General features: G+C 40.2%; 1 protein-coding gene across 3 annotated transcripts in view; it reads right to left on the bottom strand.

Moving 5' to 3' along the window:
* The window catches only part of LOC132008448 (tetratricopeptide repeat protein 17), a 118799-nt gene that overhangs the window by 27096 nt on the left and 74240 nt on the right, over nucleotides 1-17463 (bottom strand). For 2 of the 3 annotated variants that reach the window (XM_059387073.1, XM_059387071.1), the window contains exons 17-19: nucleotides 16246-16416; nucleotides 5367-5626; nucleotides 3538-3691 (exon numbers count right to left, since the gene is read on the bottom strand). In XM_059387073.1, the coding sequence (XP_059243056.1) occupies nucleotides 3538-3691; nucleotides 5367-5626; nucleotides 16246-16416 (585 nt within the window). The remainder of the gene's footprint in view (nucleotides 1-3537; nucleotides 3692-5366; nucleotides 5627-16245; nucleotides 16417-17463) is intronic. The other variant, XM_059387072.1, reaches the window with a different exon arrangement.

Below are 17463 nucleotides of genomic sequence, written 5' to 3'. Positions count from 1 at the left end.
AAAGGATGACTGCCAGAGTGAAAGTACAGGAACAACGGCACAGAGGTGAGAGCAACTAATTCTGCCTGAAGGTATCAAGGAAGGGAAGGCACATGGCATCGGAAGTGTAAGGATGAGTGATATTTTAGCGCTGCTGATGTGGCAGGAGAGCAGGCCAGGCAGAGGGGGCAGCATATGCAAAGGTAAGGGGGTAAAATAAGAGCATGGTTGGTTCAGAAAAATAACAGCGTGAAGGACAGACAGGCTGGATGCTTGTACACCACACGAGGAGGTTTGGACTTCATTCTATAGGCAATGGGGAGCCTCTTAGCTCACATTTCCCCATCTTGTTCACTGGAATATCCTCATAGACTCTATTTATTTATTTACTTATTTTTTTTAAGATTTTATTTATTTGACAGAGAGACAGCAAGAGAGGGAGCACAAACAGTGGGAAAGGCAGAGGGAGAGGGAGAAGCAGGCTTTCCACTGAGCAGGGAGCCTATGTGGGGCTCAATCCCAGGACTCTGGGACCATGACCTGAGCCAAAGGTAGACACTTAACGACTAAGCCACCTAGGTGCCCCCTAAGACTTTGTTAAATGCTTTGCTGAAATCTAGTTACATTGTATTTACAGCACTTCCCTGGTCTTCCAGTCTGGTAGCTCTCTTCAAAAAAGGAAGTGAAATTAGTTATGCATTATTAGTTTTACTAGTTCTTAGTAAATTTACAGTGGCCCCCATTGATCTCCACTCTTCCCCATGGCCTCACAAACTATCTGTTTTAGGATTTGCTTTAAAACTTTGTCAGGATTGGGGCACCTGGGTGGCTCAGTAGGTTAAAGCCTCTGCCTTCAGTTCAGGTCATGATCCCAGGGTCCTGGGATCGAGCCCGGCATCGGGCTCTCTGCTCAGCGGGGAGCCTGCTTCCTCCCTTCTCTCTGCCTGCCTCTCTGCCTATTTGTGATCTCTGTCAAATAAATAAGTAAAATCTTAAAAAACAAAAACAAAAACAAAAAACAAAAAACAAAAAAACCCCAAACTTTGTCAGGATTTACCATGAACCTTCTCTCCAAGTAGTGAAGAGAATCCAGATTTATTTGAAAACCCAGGATACTGTACCTCTCTGGCTACCTGTCATCTCTTCCAAGCCTTAGGACTTTTCATGTTACTGAGAGTAAGCAGGTTCCCTGATGTCTTTGGCCAAGTACACTCAATGCCCTATGTGGGCCCACCCAGTTGAATACATTTAAAACCACTTAAGTGCTTTCCTGTCATCTCAACCACACCAAGCTTTAATTTTCACTTTTACAAGAAAGTTTTAGTTTTTTATTTGTAAAAACGATATTATAAAATAGGCTTATTATAAAATATTTAGAAAATGGAAAAGCATGTAGAAGAAAATTAAAAATTACCCATATCTCTATCAGTACCCAGAAATGACCACTTATACTTTGGTATATTCTCTTCTATACTTGTTTCTACATACTTGTTTATTTTAGCTTCTTTTATCAAATCTAAGAGGTCATAAACATTATTTTATATGGTATAAGAAAGAAAAACACAGCCAATTATTATTTAAAATATCATCAGCTGTAAGATACACCTCAGTTGCAGATAAAGAAATGTGAATAAGTGTAGTCATAATACAGTATATCTACTACCTTACAAAAATTGAAGTGTTCTACCTGCTATTTTATAAACCACTTTGGTTCACTTACTAGATTACAAGCATCTTGGCTGCACAGTACATGGCATGGACGTTCTGTAATTTATTTGAGCAATTACCAGCATTTAGGTGGTTTATAATTTTTTTATTATGATAAGCGGCCCCATGATCAATCTTGCCACTTCTGTCTTTGGCATCTATAAAATGATTTACTTAGGGTAAATTATTGGAAGTAAAATTATTGGTTTATTTTTAAATTTTCTGATCTATATGGTCAAATGATCCCCTAATTGATCTCATTTATTCTGTGTATTACACGTTTAAAGACAGTTTGAGGAGCAAAGATGGCATGTCGCTGTTTGTGTTTATGTCTCTTTGATTGCTAGTGAGGCTGAACATTTCATCACATGTTCAGTGACCAACTGTATGTGTGTTATTTGGGGAACTGTCTCTGTACTTGCACACAACTCACTGAAATGCTGTGTTTTCATACTGATTTGTAGGTGTTATTTTATTTTTTTAAAAGATTTTATCTGTTTATATGAGAGAGAGAAAGAGAGAAGAGCACACATGCAGGGAGGGGCAGCGGGAGTGGGAGAAGCAGACTCCTCACTGATCAGGGAGCCTCAGGGGGGGCTCGATCCCAGGACCCTGAGATCATGACTTGAGCTGACATCAGGTACTCAACTGACTTAAGCCAGCCAGGCTGCCCTGTAGCCCCTGTAGGTGTTCTTTAAATGATACTGATACTTTGTGCTTATCACCGAGTCTGTAAAAATATAAATATTCTGCAAAAATACTTTGTTTCAGTCCTCTGCCTACTTTATGGTGTCTTCTGATGCCATCATTATTTTTTTCTTTTTCTCTCTGCCTTAGAAAGTCTTTTCCCATTGGAAAAGTATATAAATATTCATCTAAATTTTCTACTTTTATGATTTTATTACATTTACTATTTAATGGAATTTTCATTTCCATAATGATGTTTTACATTTTGAACACCCTTTCCCTTGCTACAGAAGACAGACCTAGTAAAGGAAGTGCTGCTTTCTTTCTGTAGCTTGTTAACACACGATGCCACCCTTAAATAGTACAGCTACTACATGCTGTCAACTCCAGTCATGACAAAATGTCCTTTTTGGTGTCCTTTGTATTTTCTAAGTAACAGTTCACTCTGGGATTTAGCCAAACTGACCCCATTCTTTATATTTTATTATGTGCCTCCTGCTTTCAGCTTTAAGTATACCAAATTAAATAAGACATCTTTTCATGAAGTTAATTTTTGAAGTCTAGAATAGTGAAAATATCCTTTAAAAAAAATTCTTTATAAAAGAAATTTGATCACCACTATTTCATTGCTAGAAAAGAAAGTCAACTGGGCCCATGGCAATGGCCCTGAACCTGGAGTCCCAAGAAGCACTTCAGGACAACTATGAACCCTAAAAGTACATGACAAATTCTGATGTGTATGCATTTTTCCTGGGCACAGTTCTAAAGCATTTATCTAATACTTAAAGAGATATCAGACACATAAAATATTAAGTGTTAATATTTATTGAGTCCTATGTGGCCAGTTCATTTAAAGCACTTCAAATGTATAATTCTTATAGTTCTCAAAACCATCCTATAAGACACATGTGATCCTATTAAACTAGACTATCGAGAATTAATAGGACTTCAAGCTCAAGATGATAAGAATATAAGCCCGACAGGCAATGGTAAAGAAGTCAAATAATATCAAAACAAACTTTTTATACCAACGACTGTTTCCTCATTCACTTAGCCCCATTACCCTCTCATCTGATCTCCTTCAAGTCACAAACACATCCTTAGTAAGAAATGAGACACTGCAATCTGAAAAAAGAAACTGGCATATTAAACATTCAAATTTACCTTGTGGCCCAGGAGATGCCACCTTTGGGCCAGTGATCTCCAAGTTTGCTTGGTAACGATGTACATTTTCTGCTTGATTCTGTTCTACCTTTTTCCCAGGAGTTTTCTTATGATCTCCTTTGGGTTTCTTTACACGTTTGACCTGGAATGTGATCTGGAAAATGGAAATATGTTGGGAACAAATTAGAGCAATTATCAAATCTGTAAAGGCTGTGGATATTGGGGGTTTTAAGAGTAACCGGTCCTAATTCTACAAAGAAAACATCCAAATGGCTAAGAGACAAATGAAAAAGTGCTCAACATCACTCAGCATCAGGGAAATACAAATCAAAACCACAGTGAGATACCACCTCACACTAGGCAGAATGACTAAAATCAACAAGTCAGGAAATGACAGGTGTTGGCGAGGATGCGGAGAAGGGGGAACCCTCCTACACTGTTGGTGGGAATGCAAGCTGGTGCAGCCACTCTAGACAACAGAATGGAGTTTCCTCAAAAAGTTGAAAATAGAACTACCCTCCGACCCAGCAATCATACTACTGGGTATTTACCCTAAAGATACAAATGTAGTGATCTGAAGGGGCACGTGCACCCCAATGTTTATAGCAGCAATGTCCACCATAGCCAAACTACGGAAAGAGCCTAGATGTCTATCAACAGAGGAATGGATAAAGATGTGGTATATAGATATACACAATGGAATACTATGCAGCCATCAAAAAACCCAGAATCTTGCCATTTGCAACAACATGGATGGAACTAGAGGTTACTATGCTAAGTAAAAGAAGTCGGGGCGCCAGGGCTCAGAGGGTTGAGCCTCTGCCTTCAGCCTGGGTCATGATCTCAGGGTCCTGGGATTGAGCCCCGCATCAGGTTCTCTGCTCAGTGGGGAATCTGCTTCCCCCCCCCGCCCCACTCCTGCTCTGCCTACTTGTGATCTCTCTCTCTGTCAAATAAATAAATAAAATAAAATAAAAGAAGTCTACCAGAGAGGGATAATTATCATATGATCTCACTGATTTGAGGAATTAGAGAAATAAGACAAGAAGATTATAGGGGAAGGGAGGGAAAAATGAAGCCAGGGAGAGAGACAAACTATAAGAGACTCTTGGTCTCCAAGGGTTGCTGGAGAAGAGAAGTGGTGGGAGGATGGGGTGGCAGGGTAATGGACACTGGGAAGGGTACGTGCTATGGTGAGTGCCGTGAGTTGTGTAAGACTGCTGATTCGCAGACCTGTACCCCTGAAACAACAACAAAAAGGTAACCAGTGCTGGGGTGCCTGGGTGGCTCAGCTGGTTAAGTGTTTTGACAGAATCTCAGGGCTGTGCGATTGAGTTCTGCACTGGATTTCACACTGAGCAAAGAACCTGCTTAAGATTTCCTCCCTCCCTGTCCCTTTCTGCCTCCTCCCCACCCTACCCCCGACTTGAGCTCTCTTTTTCTAAAAACAAAAGAGTAACCAGTCCTATTCTAGAGTTCTGTTTCATTCTTACAGGTCTAAATGAAAAACATTTAGTAAAATGAACAAATAGCTTAGCCCTGAAGGGTGTATAGAGGAAACTGAAAATGAAGATGTCTGAGCTGGGCGGTTGCAGGCATGCAGGCTGGACAGGCTCCCACTTCATCTGCCTCCTGGAAGAGCTAGCGAGACAGACGGAAGTAAAGGGAAATGTTCCTCAGTACAAGGCCCACTCGAGGGCTGACTGGAAGGTGGAGTAAAGTGGCGCCACACCCCCAAGAGAGACAGCACACTCTGTGAATGTGGAAGCCCCCACCCCCACCAAGACCTGGGCTATGGTTTGGTGTGAAGGGACTTGGCCAACTCTCACCCATTCTGTGGCTTCATCATCTTCACTTCTGCAGTCTCCGTAGCAAGAGCTTCTGGCCACTCCGTCCTGGGGACCCTTCTTTAGCACTCGTATCCCCTGCAAGTCCAGACGCCGCCCTTTCATCTCCAGGGCTCCCCCAAAGCCTTCCAGGGGCCATGCCTGTTGAAATTCGTCCACCAAAGCCAGTATCTCTTCAGACATTTTTGTTTCATCCGAATTCTCCATCTCATCGGAACCATTGCTCTCCTCAGCCACTGTACCTGAAATTTGAGCGCCCGCAGATCATTAAAGATTTCGTAGTACTCACTCCAGTACTTGAGGGACTCCGACCTTGCTGTCTGAGCAGCTCTGGCTCTGCTGGGAGCAAATTCGATAACCACCCATAAAAATGCCACTCATCATCCTCAAAATGCACAATAAAATGTCCTCTTTGCTGTGCAGCTTTGTCAAAAACTTGGATAAGAACAACAGGAGCAGCAAGGTGGCAGGCAGGCACTGATTACTGTATCACTAGTGAGCAGGGGGATGGCTACTTTATAGACATACTACTGAAAAAAAAAAAGACCCACTTGCTTTAAATATAAGACACGGATGGCAAAGGTGAAATTTATTATGATATTATTTATTGAATATGTGAGATCCTTAAAGTTATATTCAAACAGCAAATGAAATATCATGGCTGCATGTCCAGGCCATACAGTCTAACTGCCTTATCTGAACAACGACTTTTTAATGGGTAATTATCCTAATTCTACATTCAGGCTCTTATTTTCACTAATGGCCAGTGTAAAAGAAATAGTGATGGAGTAGGGTAATATTTTCCTAAAATGGTTATGAAGACATTATTTGTTATGTTGCTCACGTTTCTTATGTAAAGACTTCCATGGATGTTTCCCAGTACAATGGCCTAGAAAAATTCTTTCTCTTGGGAAGTCAGTGTTTCTACTGTTATACATTAAAGGTTATATAACCTTACACGTTCCCTTCTATGCCTAGATGACTAGAACATTTAGGGCAAAAATTTGTCTGAGTTTCTTAATAGAATGCTTTCCTTCCTTAAAAAAAAAAAAAAAAAAAAAAAAAACTTTATTACTTAACTTTTGCTATTTTGAATTAATGGCTGAATCTTATAGTGTGTGTTCATGAAAGTCATCTCCAATACTTTCCGGATGTAGATAGGGTACAAAAACAAATAAAATGGAATACCTTCTTTTGTAATGTATCTACTGGACAACCTGAGAGCTCGGGGTTGATTGCTCAGAAAATGCCAGTCTACATTATCCTAGTTAAGTCATCCCAATAACCTTCAGTTGGTAATTCTGGTTCGTTCAGTGATTTAAAACATGGTACTAATAAGGCCAAGGTCAGGAATCTCACTTCCATATTGACTAAACCCGTAACCATAGTGAGTATGAACTCACGTTAGAAATGCACAGTATTAGTCTCTGAGGAGGCATGGGGTGAGAAAGGTGGCTGACCACCAAGGCTAAAGGCAACATAAAGCTTTGATCCCTACACCCAGAGTATCTCTCTCGGCTCTGGTGGCATCTCTTTCTTCCATCCCACTTTCTATTCCAGAAAGTGGGAAGGTCTGTTGTCGGGCTGGGAGTACCGTTAGAAATCTGTTATTCTTTCTTGAAAGAACTATAAGGCTCCTTCATTTGATAACAAGTGATTTTGAAATGTACTGTGGTCCTTTCAAGTAAATTTCTTTTAGGTTTTTTTGAACCAGTCTGCTGGTTTTTTTTTGCTTATTATTATCATTATCACTAATGAAGTTCTGAGATAAGCATAAAGTAAAATAGGGGTTTACAAGGGCATTTTCTTTAGAATATTCAGATAAAGATGGTTATTGCCTAAATTATGTGGCAAATAGTATATCTTCTTGTTTACTACTATATCCTGAATGTCTAACATTGTATGTGACACTTAAGAGGCACGGTTGTAGAGTGAGTTAATGGAACTGGGGAATATTTTGGTTTGTGAGGTTCTTGAGGATCTCCTGCTCCAGCCGTTGCCTTGTCCTGCTGGTGATTCAAGACTTTATAAACTCTAAGGTTGTCACGTGTTAAAAGCAAGTATCATGTCCTTAACATAATGTCTAGCATACTATATGACTTACTAATTTTTCAGTAGCTAACTCAGGGAAAATACCTGGACAGGGTTGCTATGGGGACCCCAAAAAGCAACTTAATTAGAAGAACTATCTGCCATCTGACTTGTAGCAACACAGTTCTAAGTGTTTTTTTTTTTTTTTTTTTAAAGATTTTATATATTTGACACAGAGAGAGAGGTCACAAGCAGGCACAGAGACAGGCCAAGGGGGAGGGGGAAGAAGGCTCCCCGCCGAGCAGAGAGCCCAATGCGGGGCTCTATCCCAGGACCCTGAGATCATGACCTGAGCCGAAGGCAGAGGCTTAACCCACTGAGCCACCCAGGCGCCCCAGAGTTCCAAGTATTTTTCATATTATTTTAGCTTCCTGTCCTTCCTTCTCCTATGGGCACCATGGGATTTCCTGCACCTAGTCCTGAGACAGGAAAGGCGTTTTGATATATTTGTCGGCAGCCAAGAGTATGGGCTTAAAGAAAAGTGGCTTTTGGCCAAAGGTAGACTGCAGGTAACTAATTCCCCAGGGTATAGTTAGAGCTGCATGCATATGGATGTGGTGTTTGGAAACCTTATTTCCATTCAGTAACTACAACTATTCTAAATAAATAAAGCTGTTCAGTTGCAAAGAGTTCTGCAAACCCAGTTCCAAAGGTTAATGCTCCCCTATGCCCAGACCATATGGAAATATATGTATCATTACTGAAAAGTTCTTAGAGAAAGGGCCTTTCATTGACGGAAACTGGTATTCCAGTCAAGAGAGACTATGGAGCTTGCTGCAGGCTTTTGCTGCTGGCAGCCACTAGTCCTTTCAAAGACTGTAGGGGTGGGGGTAGAAGCAATTCCTAAAGAACAACATTAAATAAAGGTGAGGAATGGGGAGATCATTAATGTGCTATGAGTTAGAAATAATAAACTAATCTTTATTTATTTAAAACCTACTATGTGCCTATTTCATGCTATGAGCCATATAGTTGGGAACAAACAGAATCGGAGGAATTACAGTTCAACAGCATGGGGGTTAGGGGCACTGACCCCCACACAGTTGAAAATCCACATATAGCTTTTGTTTCTCCTAAAACTTAGCTACTAATAGCCTCCGGCTGACTGGAAGCCTTACCGATAATATAAACAGTCGATTAACATGTATTTTGCATGTTATAGGTATTATATACTGTATTCTTATAATAAAGGAAGCTAAAATGCATTGTTAAGAACATAATAAGAGAAGATAAAGTACTATACGGTATTTATAAAAAAAAAACGGCACGTAGGTGGACGTATGCAGTTCAAACCTGTATTGTTCAAGGTTCGACTGTATAATACATAAAATAATCAGAGCATAATTACATTTAGATACTTTTTTTCCTAGAGGAAAAGCATAATTGAGTGTGGTCACAACGTGCTTCCTAGGGGAAGGCAGACTCCTGAGGCAGGGTTTGGACAGGCAGAGGGCCCGGGAAGGCCAAGAGGGAGGAGCCTGAAAGTATATACTCTCACGGCCACATGTATACACACTGATGTAGACATAGGGAAGGCAGTATGTGAAGGCACTGCTCGTTTCACGTGAACTAAAACAAAGAATGCATATAGGTGATATCAGCAAATAAGATACTTAGGGAAGGTGGGTGACACTGAGGATGTCTGGGAAAGTCGGGAGCAAGATTCATTGTAAAGGGGGCCTCCTGTTTGCTAAACAGAAGAATAACAAGACGAGAGCCATAATGTGGCCTGTGCAGGCCAGAGTGGTAAACCAGCTGGCATACTGAGAGGTGGAGAAGGAAGACGGAGGAGAGAGACCAGTTAGAAAGGTATTTCAACAATCTCTCTACAGTTCTTTAAAGAGAAGCTGGCCTAGGGTGAAGACTGCAAAAGGGGAATTCTGAAAAGGGAGGAGAAAAAGGTACATGAAGAAATTTCAGTGGACAAAAATAAAATTTGGTGGTTAAATGGATAAAATGACAAAGAATAGGGTAAGTTCAAAGATAATTTCAAGATTTCAAAGCCTAATGTGAAACGGGGAATATATGAAGTTTTAGAATCTGTGAAAGTGAAAACAATGCTATGTACAAGGATTATGGAATTAGGAGAGGGCAATGGGACTTATCATGTTGGGAATTCAGACACTTACTAGTTAATTTATTTAAGCATTTGTTGCCCATGTCCACAAATGTGCTGAGGGCTCCTAACAGAACCACCCATGGAGCTTATGGTCTAGGTTAGGATGGATGGAAGAACATATCTCCAGGCACTGTCTAATTCTGGAAATACAGAATTCAGATTTGGAGAGGTCTGGGTCACAGAAGGTTTTACATTACACTTGAAGCAAGAAGAAAAAGTAAAATATTAGGATTGCTACTTGTGGGACCAATGGTATAATAGAAACTAAAAATAGATACACTAAGATCTGTATCTCTATTATTTTATCTTCTTTAACATGCACCATTTTCACACTGGAAAAAGGAAAATAAATATTATGAAGTGAAGAGATTGTGAGCACTCACAGTGAGGCTTAGATGAGTTCATGTTTTCTCACTTGGATGAATCCTATCTCAGGTACTAGGAAAACTTATAGATGGGTTTGAGCCATGTCAGGTAGTCTGTCAAGAATCACAGGGACTAGGGGTGCCTGGGTGGCTCAGTGGGTTAAGAGTCTACCTTCAACTCAGGTCATGATTTCAAGGTCCTGGGATCAAGGACCCCCCCAGCCAGGAGCCTGCTTCTCCTTCTCCCTCTGCCCCTCCCCCTGCTTGTGCTTGCGCACACACACTCTCTCTCAAATAAATAAATATATAAAATCTTAAAAAAAAAATCACAGGAACTAGGAGAAGTGTTGAGAGACCAAGAGACGTATAGGTTGTCCTCAAAAAGAAAGAAAGAAAGAAAGGAAAAGAGAAGAAGAAGGGGAGGAGGAAGGAGAAGAAAAAGAAGTCCTGCATAATCTTGCAATATTTGAGACACACCTGGAGATTCACTGGTAAGTCTGGGCACCGAAGTTTAAGGGATTTTCAAAACAGAGCACACTGATAGAAATGTGACTTGATGAAAGTGCCCAAAACCACATTAAATGAAGGACTGAGGAAACCAAAGGGACCCCATGGAAGGAACAGTAGCTGACATAGTACACACACACACACACAAATCAGGCTTAAAACATTATTTTGCTAGAAATATTTTTTCTTCTTTTTTAAAACATTTTATTTTTTGACAGAGAGTGAGAGAGCGAGAGAGAGTGTGAGTGTGGGGGGAGGGGCAGAGAAAGACGGAGAGAGTACCAAGCAGACTCCAGGCTGAGTGTGGAGCCTGATGTGGGGCTCAATCTCACAACCCTGAGATTGGGGCCCTGAGATCATGACCTGAGCAGAAATCAAGAGTCACATACTTAACTGACCAAGCTACCCAGAAGCCCGGAAAGACTTTTTTTTTTAATTTTAGAAAGATTACTTCGAGATTGGTGAAGGTACTAAGAGCCGTAACTGGAGTTGTTCAAGGAAACAAGGACATTTAGCTAAGGAAGTAAAACCATAGGGGTTAGGGTAGGTGGGAGAAGTAATCTTCAGATGTGATATTAATGAGAGACAAGACTGACTTCGTTAGCTTCAGAGGGCAGGACCGGAGATGAGAAGTCACATTTTAGCTCAATATAAGGGAAGACTTCTAAAAGGTCAGAAAATGGAATGAGCTACCAAGGGAGACTGAGCTCCCTGGCCTGGAGCAGAAGCCAAAGCCACACAATGACTTATTGAGGATGCTCCAGAGAGGGAGTGGGACACCGGAAGATGAGTAAAAGAAAGCGACTCTAGGGGCGCCTGGGTGGCTCAGTGGGTTAAGCTGCTGCCTTCAGCTCGGGTCATGATCTCAGGGTCCTGGGATCGAGTCCCGCATTGGGCTCTCTGCTCTGCAGGGAGCCTGCTTCCCTCTCTCTCTCTCTCTCTCTGCCTGCCCCTCTGCCTACTTGTGATCTATCTCTGCCAAATAAATAAATAAAATCTTAAAAAAAAAAAAAAAAGAAAGTGACTCTATTGGGTAAGAAACAGTATTAATAATCTTGGAAGAGAGATTTTATCAAGAAGAGTTTTAGAAAGCAGAGAATGAAATGAAAGGTGAGTTCTACCTTCAAAACAAAGCAGACTGACAGCAAAAAGAGGTAAAGATCACACATTTGAAGAGATGACCAGCAAAAAAAAGTCCTTCCTTCAAAATTTGACTCAAGACATCTCCAGAAAGTCTTACATGATTAATACTAATAGGTTTGAGTACTAGAATATGGTTTGTGAAGGCAAGCAAGACACATTCTATCTCTGAGGATGATACTACAGAGATATATCTCCCTCTGGCTCATAAAATAAAAAGAATATACTGTGGAATTAGACAAATTTGGTTTCATACAAAGACTCTACCCCAAAGGACCTTTAGCAATTCTGTCTTGAGTTCTAGTATTTACTTTAAAAGGCAGTGATCTGGTTTTGAAGTCAAGTAGACTTCCTTAAGATATCATAAGTGAACAATGGCATAATATTTAAAGCCAGTAATTGCAAAGCACAAAAGGCTTAAATGAAAAGTCAGACTAAGGTAGGTAGGGAAACCGACTTTTCAGAAAACAAAACAAAACAAAACAAAAAACAAATCATCAAATTTTCATTTGCACCATTGGTGTTTTAGCTGGGTCAGTACAGCAAGAGAAAACGGGACTTTCAAGAAGATAACTCAGAAAAGCATACAGGGAATCTTTCCTCTAACTCTTGTGGAAATGTCAAGGTTCCCTTTAACTCAAGAGATGTTTATTGAGCAGATACTGTGTGTATGTATTTGTGAGGACTTTGGCTCACAAGCAGCCTCTAAATCTGGAAGCAGTAGAGTCACGCCCATGTGTGCAGAAGTGAACACTGAGCTCCGACTGTGTACCTGGCTCTAAAAGAAATGCTTCATTTAAATACTAATCACTTGAGGGATTTTGTTTGTTTTTAAATTAATGAAGTAAGGGAAGCTCAGAAAGTATAAGTAACTTGCCCAAGATTTAACAACTAGTTGGTGTTGGTGAAAGGACATGGTAGCAAGATCTCGAACTACAAAGCCTATGTTCTTCCTTCTACATCTAAGATTTACTGGGGAGGATTTTTGTACTAGATGATGAGGTACTAAAGCAGTGGTTTTCATATGTTAATTAGCGACACAATTTGTACCAATCCTTAGCAAAATGAAAAACATAAAAAGGATATGTATATAAAATTATAATATGCACATACAACACACACACACATCCAGATACAAATTTTTGGAGTAAGGTTGCTGACTGTCCTTTTTTTTTTTTTTTTAATTTATTTATTTGACAGAGAGAGAGATCACAAGTAGGCAGAGACGCAGGCAGAGAGAGAGAGAGAGGAGGAAGCAGGCTCCCTGCTGAGCAGAGAGCCCGATGCGGGACTCGATCCCAGGACCCTGAGATCATGACCTGAGCCGAAGGCAGCGGCTTAACCCACTGAGCCACCCAGGCGCCCACTGACTGTCCATTTTTTGAAAAAGACTTGACCTTTATTGTGAGATTGTCTTTGTACTTTTTGACATTAAAATTTTCTTTGCTTTTATAAAATAATGATAACAGCAGATGTTAGTTTTCTTTAAAAATAACCTTACTAATTAAAAAATAAAGTTCTGATCCAACAAAGCCTCTATTTCTGAAACCTGGAGCTGAAGGGCAAAATGCATGGGATGAGTTTTAGCTCTGCTACCTACTGATGATCTCGGGCAAGAAACCCAACTTCTCTGAGTCTCAATTTTCTCATCTATAAGATGGGCTTGATAATAGTATCTATTTCACATGGTTAACACATAATTCTTAAGTTCGTAAAATATATGTTACTGAAGTGAACATATGTTTGTAAATTGTAAAGTATCATAGAAAGGAGTGATTATCATAAGTTATTGGTTACTGGAAAGGGCTTAACTATTTGTATTTCTTTAAATTTTCCTTTAAAAATAGAATTTTCAAAAATTCTTTAATGTCTACACTTGACTTTTATTATAACACATTTTTATTATAGCACACTATTTACATTAAAAAGGTGGAGTTTTTCTCACTCTGATAACCATACCGCAGGAAGCCTCCTGGTATGAACACACTAACATATCATGAATGTTGTCCCTGTGGACTTGCTTGTATCTAGGGAAAAGAAGAAGGTGCTCCCAGAATTTGACATATGGCAAAGAAAAGTTATTACTTGAGAGAGAAACCAGTCAGAGTCATTATTATCTATGGATTGAATCAGCAATCTGTAAAGGAATCCACCCTAAGAGACAGTCTGCATGATGCTGAAGGGACCTGGAAAGACCCCATCTCAGCCAAGGCAACCATATTGCCTTTCCAGTACAGGGATGGATGGAGCTCCATGGGGAACACGGGACTAAAGAAATTTAACTTAGTCACTAGGTTACAATCTATCTCAAACAATGGTATATTATTTGGAAAATGAGACAAATATCAAGATTCTGGTTGGGTTTTATCTGAATTGTCAGAAGAAAAAAAACATCTAATTTGGTAGTCGTAAGTAACCTGGTCATGAGGGAGCTGTATTATATTGGAATAAGAACAGTTTGTATAAACTGAATGAAACACCCCTTATCATTACTCAGTTTCATTTGTGGTGATTCTGAGTTTATCAAGCAACCTCATGATGTCCACTTGGTTGTGTGGGTACCTGACACCAGGTACCTGACACAAGAGGCTGCCAGGCACTAGAGAGTAGCAGCTCCCTCGTAAATGAATCAACTGCCTATCCAGTTTAAGAATCCATCTCTTTTGAAATGGTAAATGGAAATTAGTTTTCTTAAAGCCCAATGATTTCTGACAGAACTGATGAAACTAATTTTCTAAACCTGCAAAGGTGAAGGTCAAAACTTCCCCTCTAAGGCCTAGCTTGCTTCTCTTGGACATCATTTTTTTTAATATACACTACTACTTAGAAGGAAACACAGATTTTGTAATTGCTAAATATGCTAATCCAACCCACACAGGAAGACAAATGCCATAATTCATTACTTTAACGAACATTTACTGTACACAAAAATGAAGTTATATAGGACATGATATATAAGAAGTTCACAGTCTGATGGGAAATAAAACATGTAAGCGTGCACACTGTCTGAAATGTGCCTTGACAAAAAAGTGGGAACAAGACAGTGTATGGAGCAACTAAATGCCTGGAGACTTTTGTGACTCCTTCACAGAGGAGGTGACATTTAAGCTGAATCTTGGAGGTGTGTTAAGAGTCATCCATATAAAGCAAAAAGCACGCAGGGGCCATTCCCAGCCTGTGCAGACATGGGAGGCTCCAACAGAATGGCATGGAGTGCAAGGTTTATACATCCTGCTATGTAGAGTACTGGTAGATGGTGCACTTGGAGACAAAACTAAGGGCCAAACTGCCATGTATCCTGTACTATGATACTGGATTCTTCCTATAGATAACAGAGAGCCATGGAAAATTTTAAACATAGGCAACTTACCTGATGAGATCTGATTTTAGAAACAACTCTTCAGACACAAAATATACTGGTAATAGGGGTTACTTCTGCTTTTAAAATTTGTACCTATTACATGTATTACCTCTCTCCCGCAAACACACACACACACTCTCTCTCTCCCTCTCCCCATACACACAGAAGTAAAAGACTGGATATTGGGAATTCAATTATGAAGCTACTGCAATTGCCCAAGCAGAAATGAAGAAAGTGCGAATTCAGGTGGTGGCAGAAGGAAATAGATGAAGAGATGAACGGATGCAACAGGTCTTGGATACAGTGGTCACTGGGGGAGTTGTGATGCCATTAACAAACAGCAGGGACATAGGAATTAGATGCAGTTCAAGTAAAATAAAGTGAAAATGAGGACAAGCCTAATTTTGGATATGTGAGATTTGAAGTGCCTATGGCAGACTGAGATAGAGACCACTAGAAAAGTGGAAATAAGTTTTAGTGTTGTAGACCACGTGCTAGCTGAAGAGAGAGATTTGGAGTCACTGTTATACTCAAAAGTATTTGAGACACAAAGAGATAAAACACAGAGTGTTAAAAAGAGGGATAAGGAAAAAAAGACCAAGGTCAAGATCCTGGGTAACCCAACAAGTAAGGGGCAAAGTCAAGAATAAGTGAAAGAAATGGAAAAAGCTGTCCTAAGGACGGGAAGAGAGTCAGGAGCAGTGATACCCCAGAAGCTGAGAGGAGAAGAAAAAAGTTTCAAGGAGAGGGGAGTTGTGCATAGATCCAAATACAGCAAAGTGGTTAAGAAGGATGAGTACTACAAAGTCATTCATTTTAGCAATTATGCATTGACTGATAATGTCAAGAACAGTTCAGTACAGCATAGCTCAAAATGTGGTCATGGAATGGATCTTTAGGAGAGGGCCTGGTACGTATGTCTATTATTCCAAATCTTTAAATATTACTGGGTTAGTGTAAATATAAGTTATCTTGCCTTTTTTCAATGGCTTGCTCAGTAGACTACTGATATTAAGAAGAAAGACTTGTATATAAATGAATCAAATTTGTCCTAGCAAAACAAGACATGGAGGTGAAAGAGAAAGAAAAGAAGTGTGAAGAGCTTTTTCACACATTAGCCTGTCTTCTACCTCACACCTGAGGGTCACCCTTGTGATTCTACAAATATAATGAGTGGCTGTTAAAAGATGGAAACTATTTAGAGTAAAGAAAAGCCTAAACTCAAAGCCTGAGAGTTGATTTTACCCCAGAAGCACAGCTCAGGTCAAATCAACTTACTTTCAAGTCTAAGGGCATCTGAGTCCCTCCCTGAATTCTCAACAGAGAGTACAGGCTCCTCCTCTGTTCCTGTCTCAGAGGGCTCTTCTTCGGCAGCATCCAGTGACTGTGAGTTGTCAAAATATTTCTGTTTGTCATGGCTGTTGTCCAGGGTTTTCTCATGACAATTACCTCAATGACAAGAGACACAGAGACAGCATATTAGAAACATCTCTCTTAGGTAGTCCCAAGGCTCAAGGTCTTCAAGCAGCAGGAAGAGCAAAAAGATGATGGTGTCAGTTTTTCTCCCGCAGGACATACAAAAATCAGTGAGCTGGAGCACCACGAGCCAGATCTTTATTGTGACTCAAGATTTTGCACTGAAGTTCAAGTTTCACCTGCTAGGCCAGCATAAGAACCAAGTGTTTGGGGGAAAAATTATGACAACAAAGATCAATTCCCAAGATCTCACTGCATTTACAATGAATGACTGTGAAATATTTCTTTGAAAGTTGGAAACATCACAAAAAAGTAAGTCTTCTTCTGTTTGTCTTTCAAGGGCGAGAAATGACCAATTAGTACCCGAATAAGTCTGGAGATGGATGAACTATAGCAGAGAAATATTATATCCATTCTCAAATCACAAAATATAATATCCATTTTCGAGGCCTCCAAATGAAAGATACATCAAAAGAAAAAGGATTATAAATTAAAAATCAAGGACTTAAAGAGGGATGGTCGTGGCCGAGAATCAATGTGTAAGACCGCAGCATCACAAAGACGTGCATTATTCTTTTGGAAAACGTATTCTGCTCATGTAAAGATATACTTTAGTGTAAAATGTCACATCTGGAATGTAATTGTTGCATTCTCTGTTACTTTCTGCTATGCACAGGGAGCCTGACCTCTTACTACAGTTTTGCCATTGAGTTGAAGAGCCTTGACCCTCTTAGGGTTTGTGTGTTTATATGGATAAAGAGCCACTGCCCTGCTCCACCTGATGGCCATTCTCTGAGTAGGGGAATGTGTTACTAGGTTGGTGTGTCTGATGCGCCAGTGATCTGCCAGCTGAGCAGGACTCCTCTTCCTCTTACATTTGATGTGCACTGTCATGAACCATGTATGTTCAGTGGAAGCCTACACATCTCTCCTCTCGCAGGACAATTCCTCCAGTAAGAGAATCTAAGTAACTTCCCTCCTTTACCAGAACCTTCAAACATACTCTACAGGTTCATTATT

Source organism: Mustela nigripes, unplaced genomic scaffold (assembly GCF_022355385.1).
Source record: "Mustela nigripes isolate SB6536 unplaced genomic scaffold, MUSNIG.SB6536 HiC_scaffold_148, whole genome shotgun sequence".
Taxonomy (NCBI): Eukaryota; Metazoa; Chordata; class Mammalia; order Carnivora; family Mustelidae; genus Mustela; species Mustela nigripes.
The sequence above is the reverse complement of the archived record's forward strand: the minus strand, read 5'-3'. Positions and strand labels throughout refer to the sequence as shown.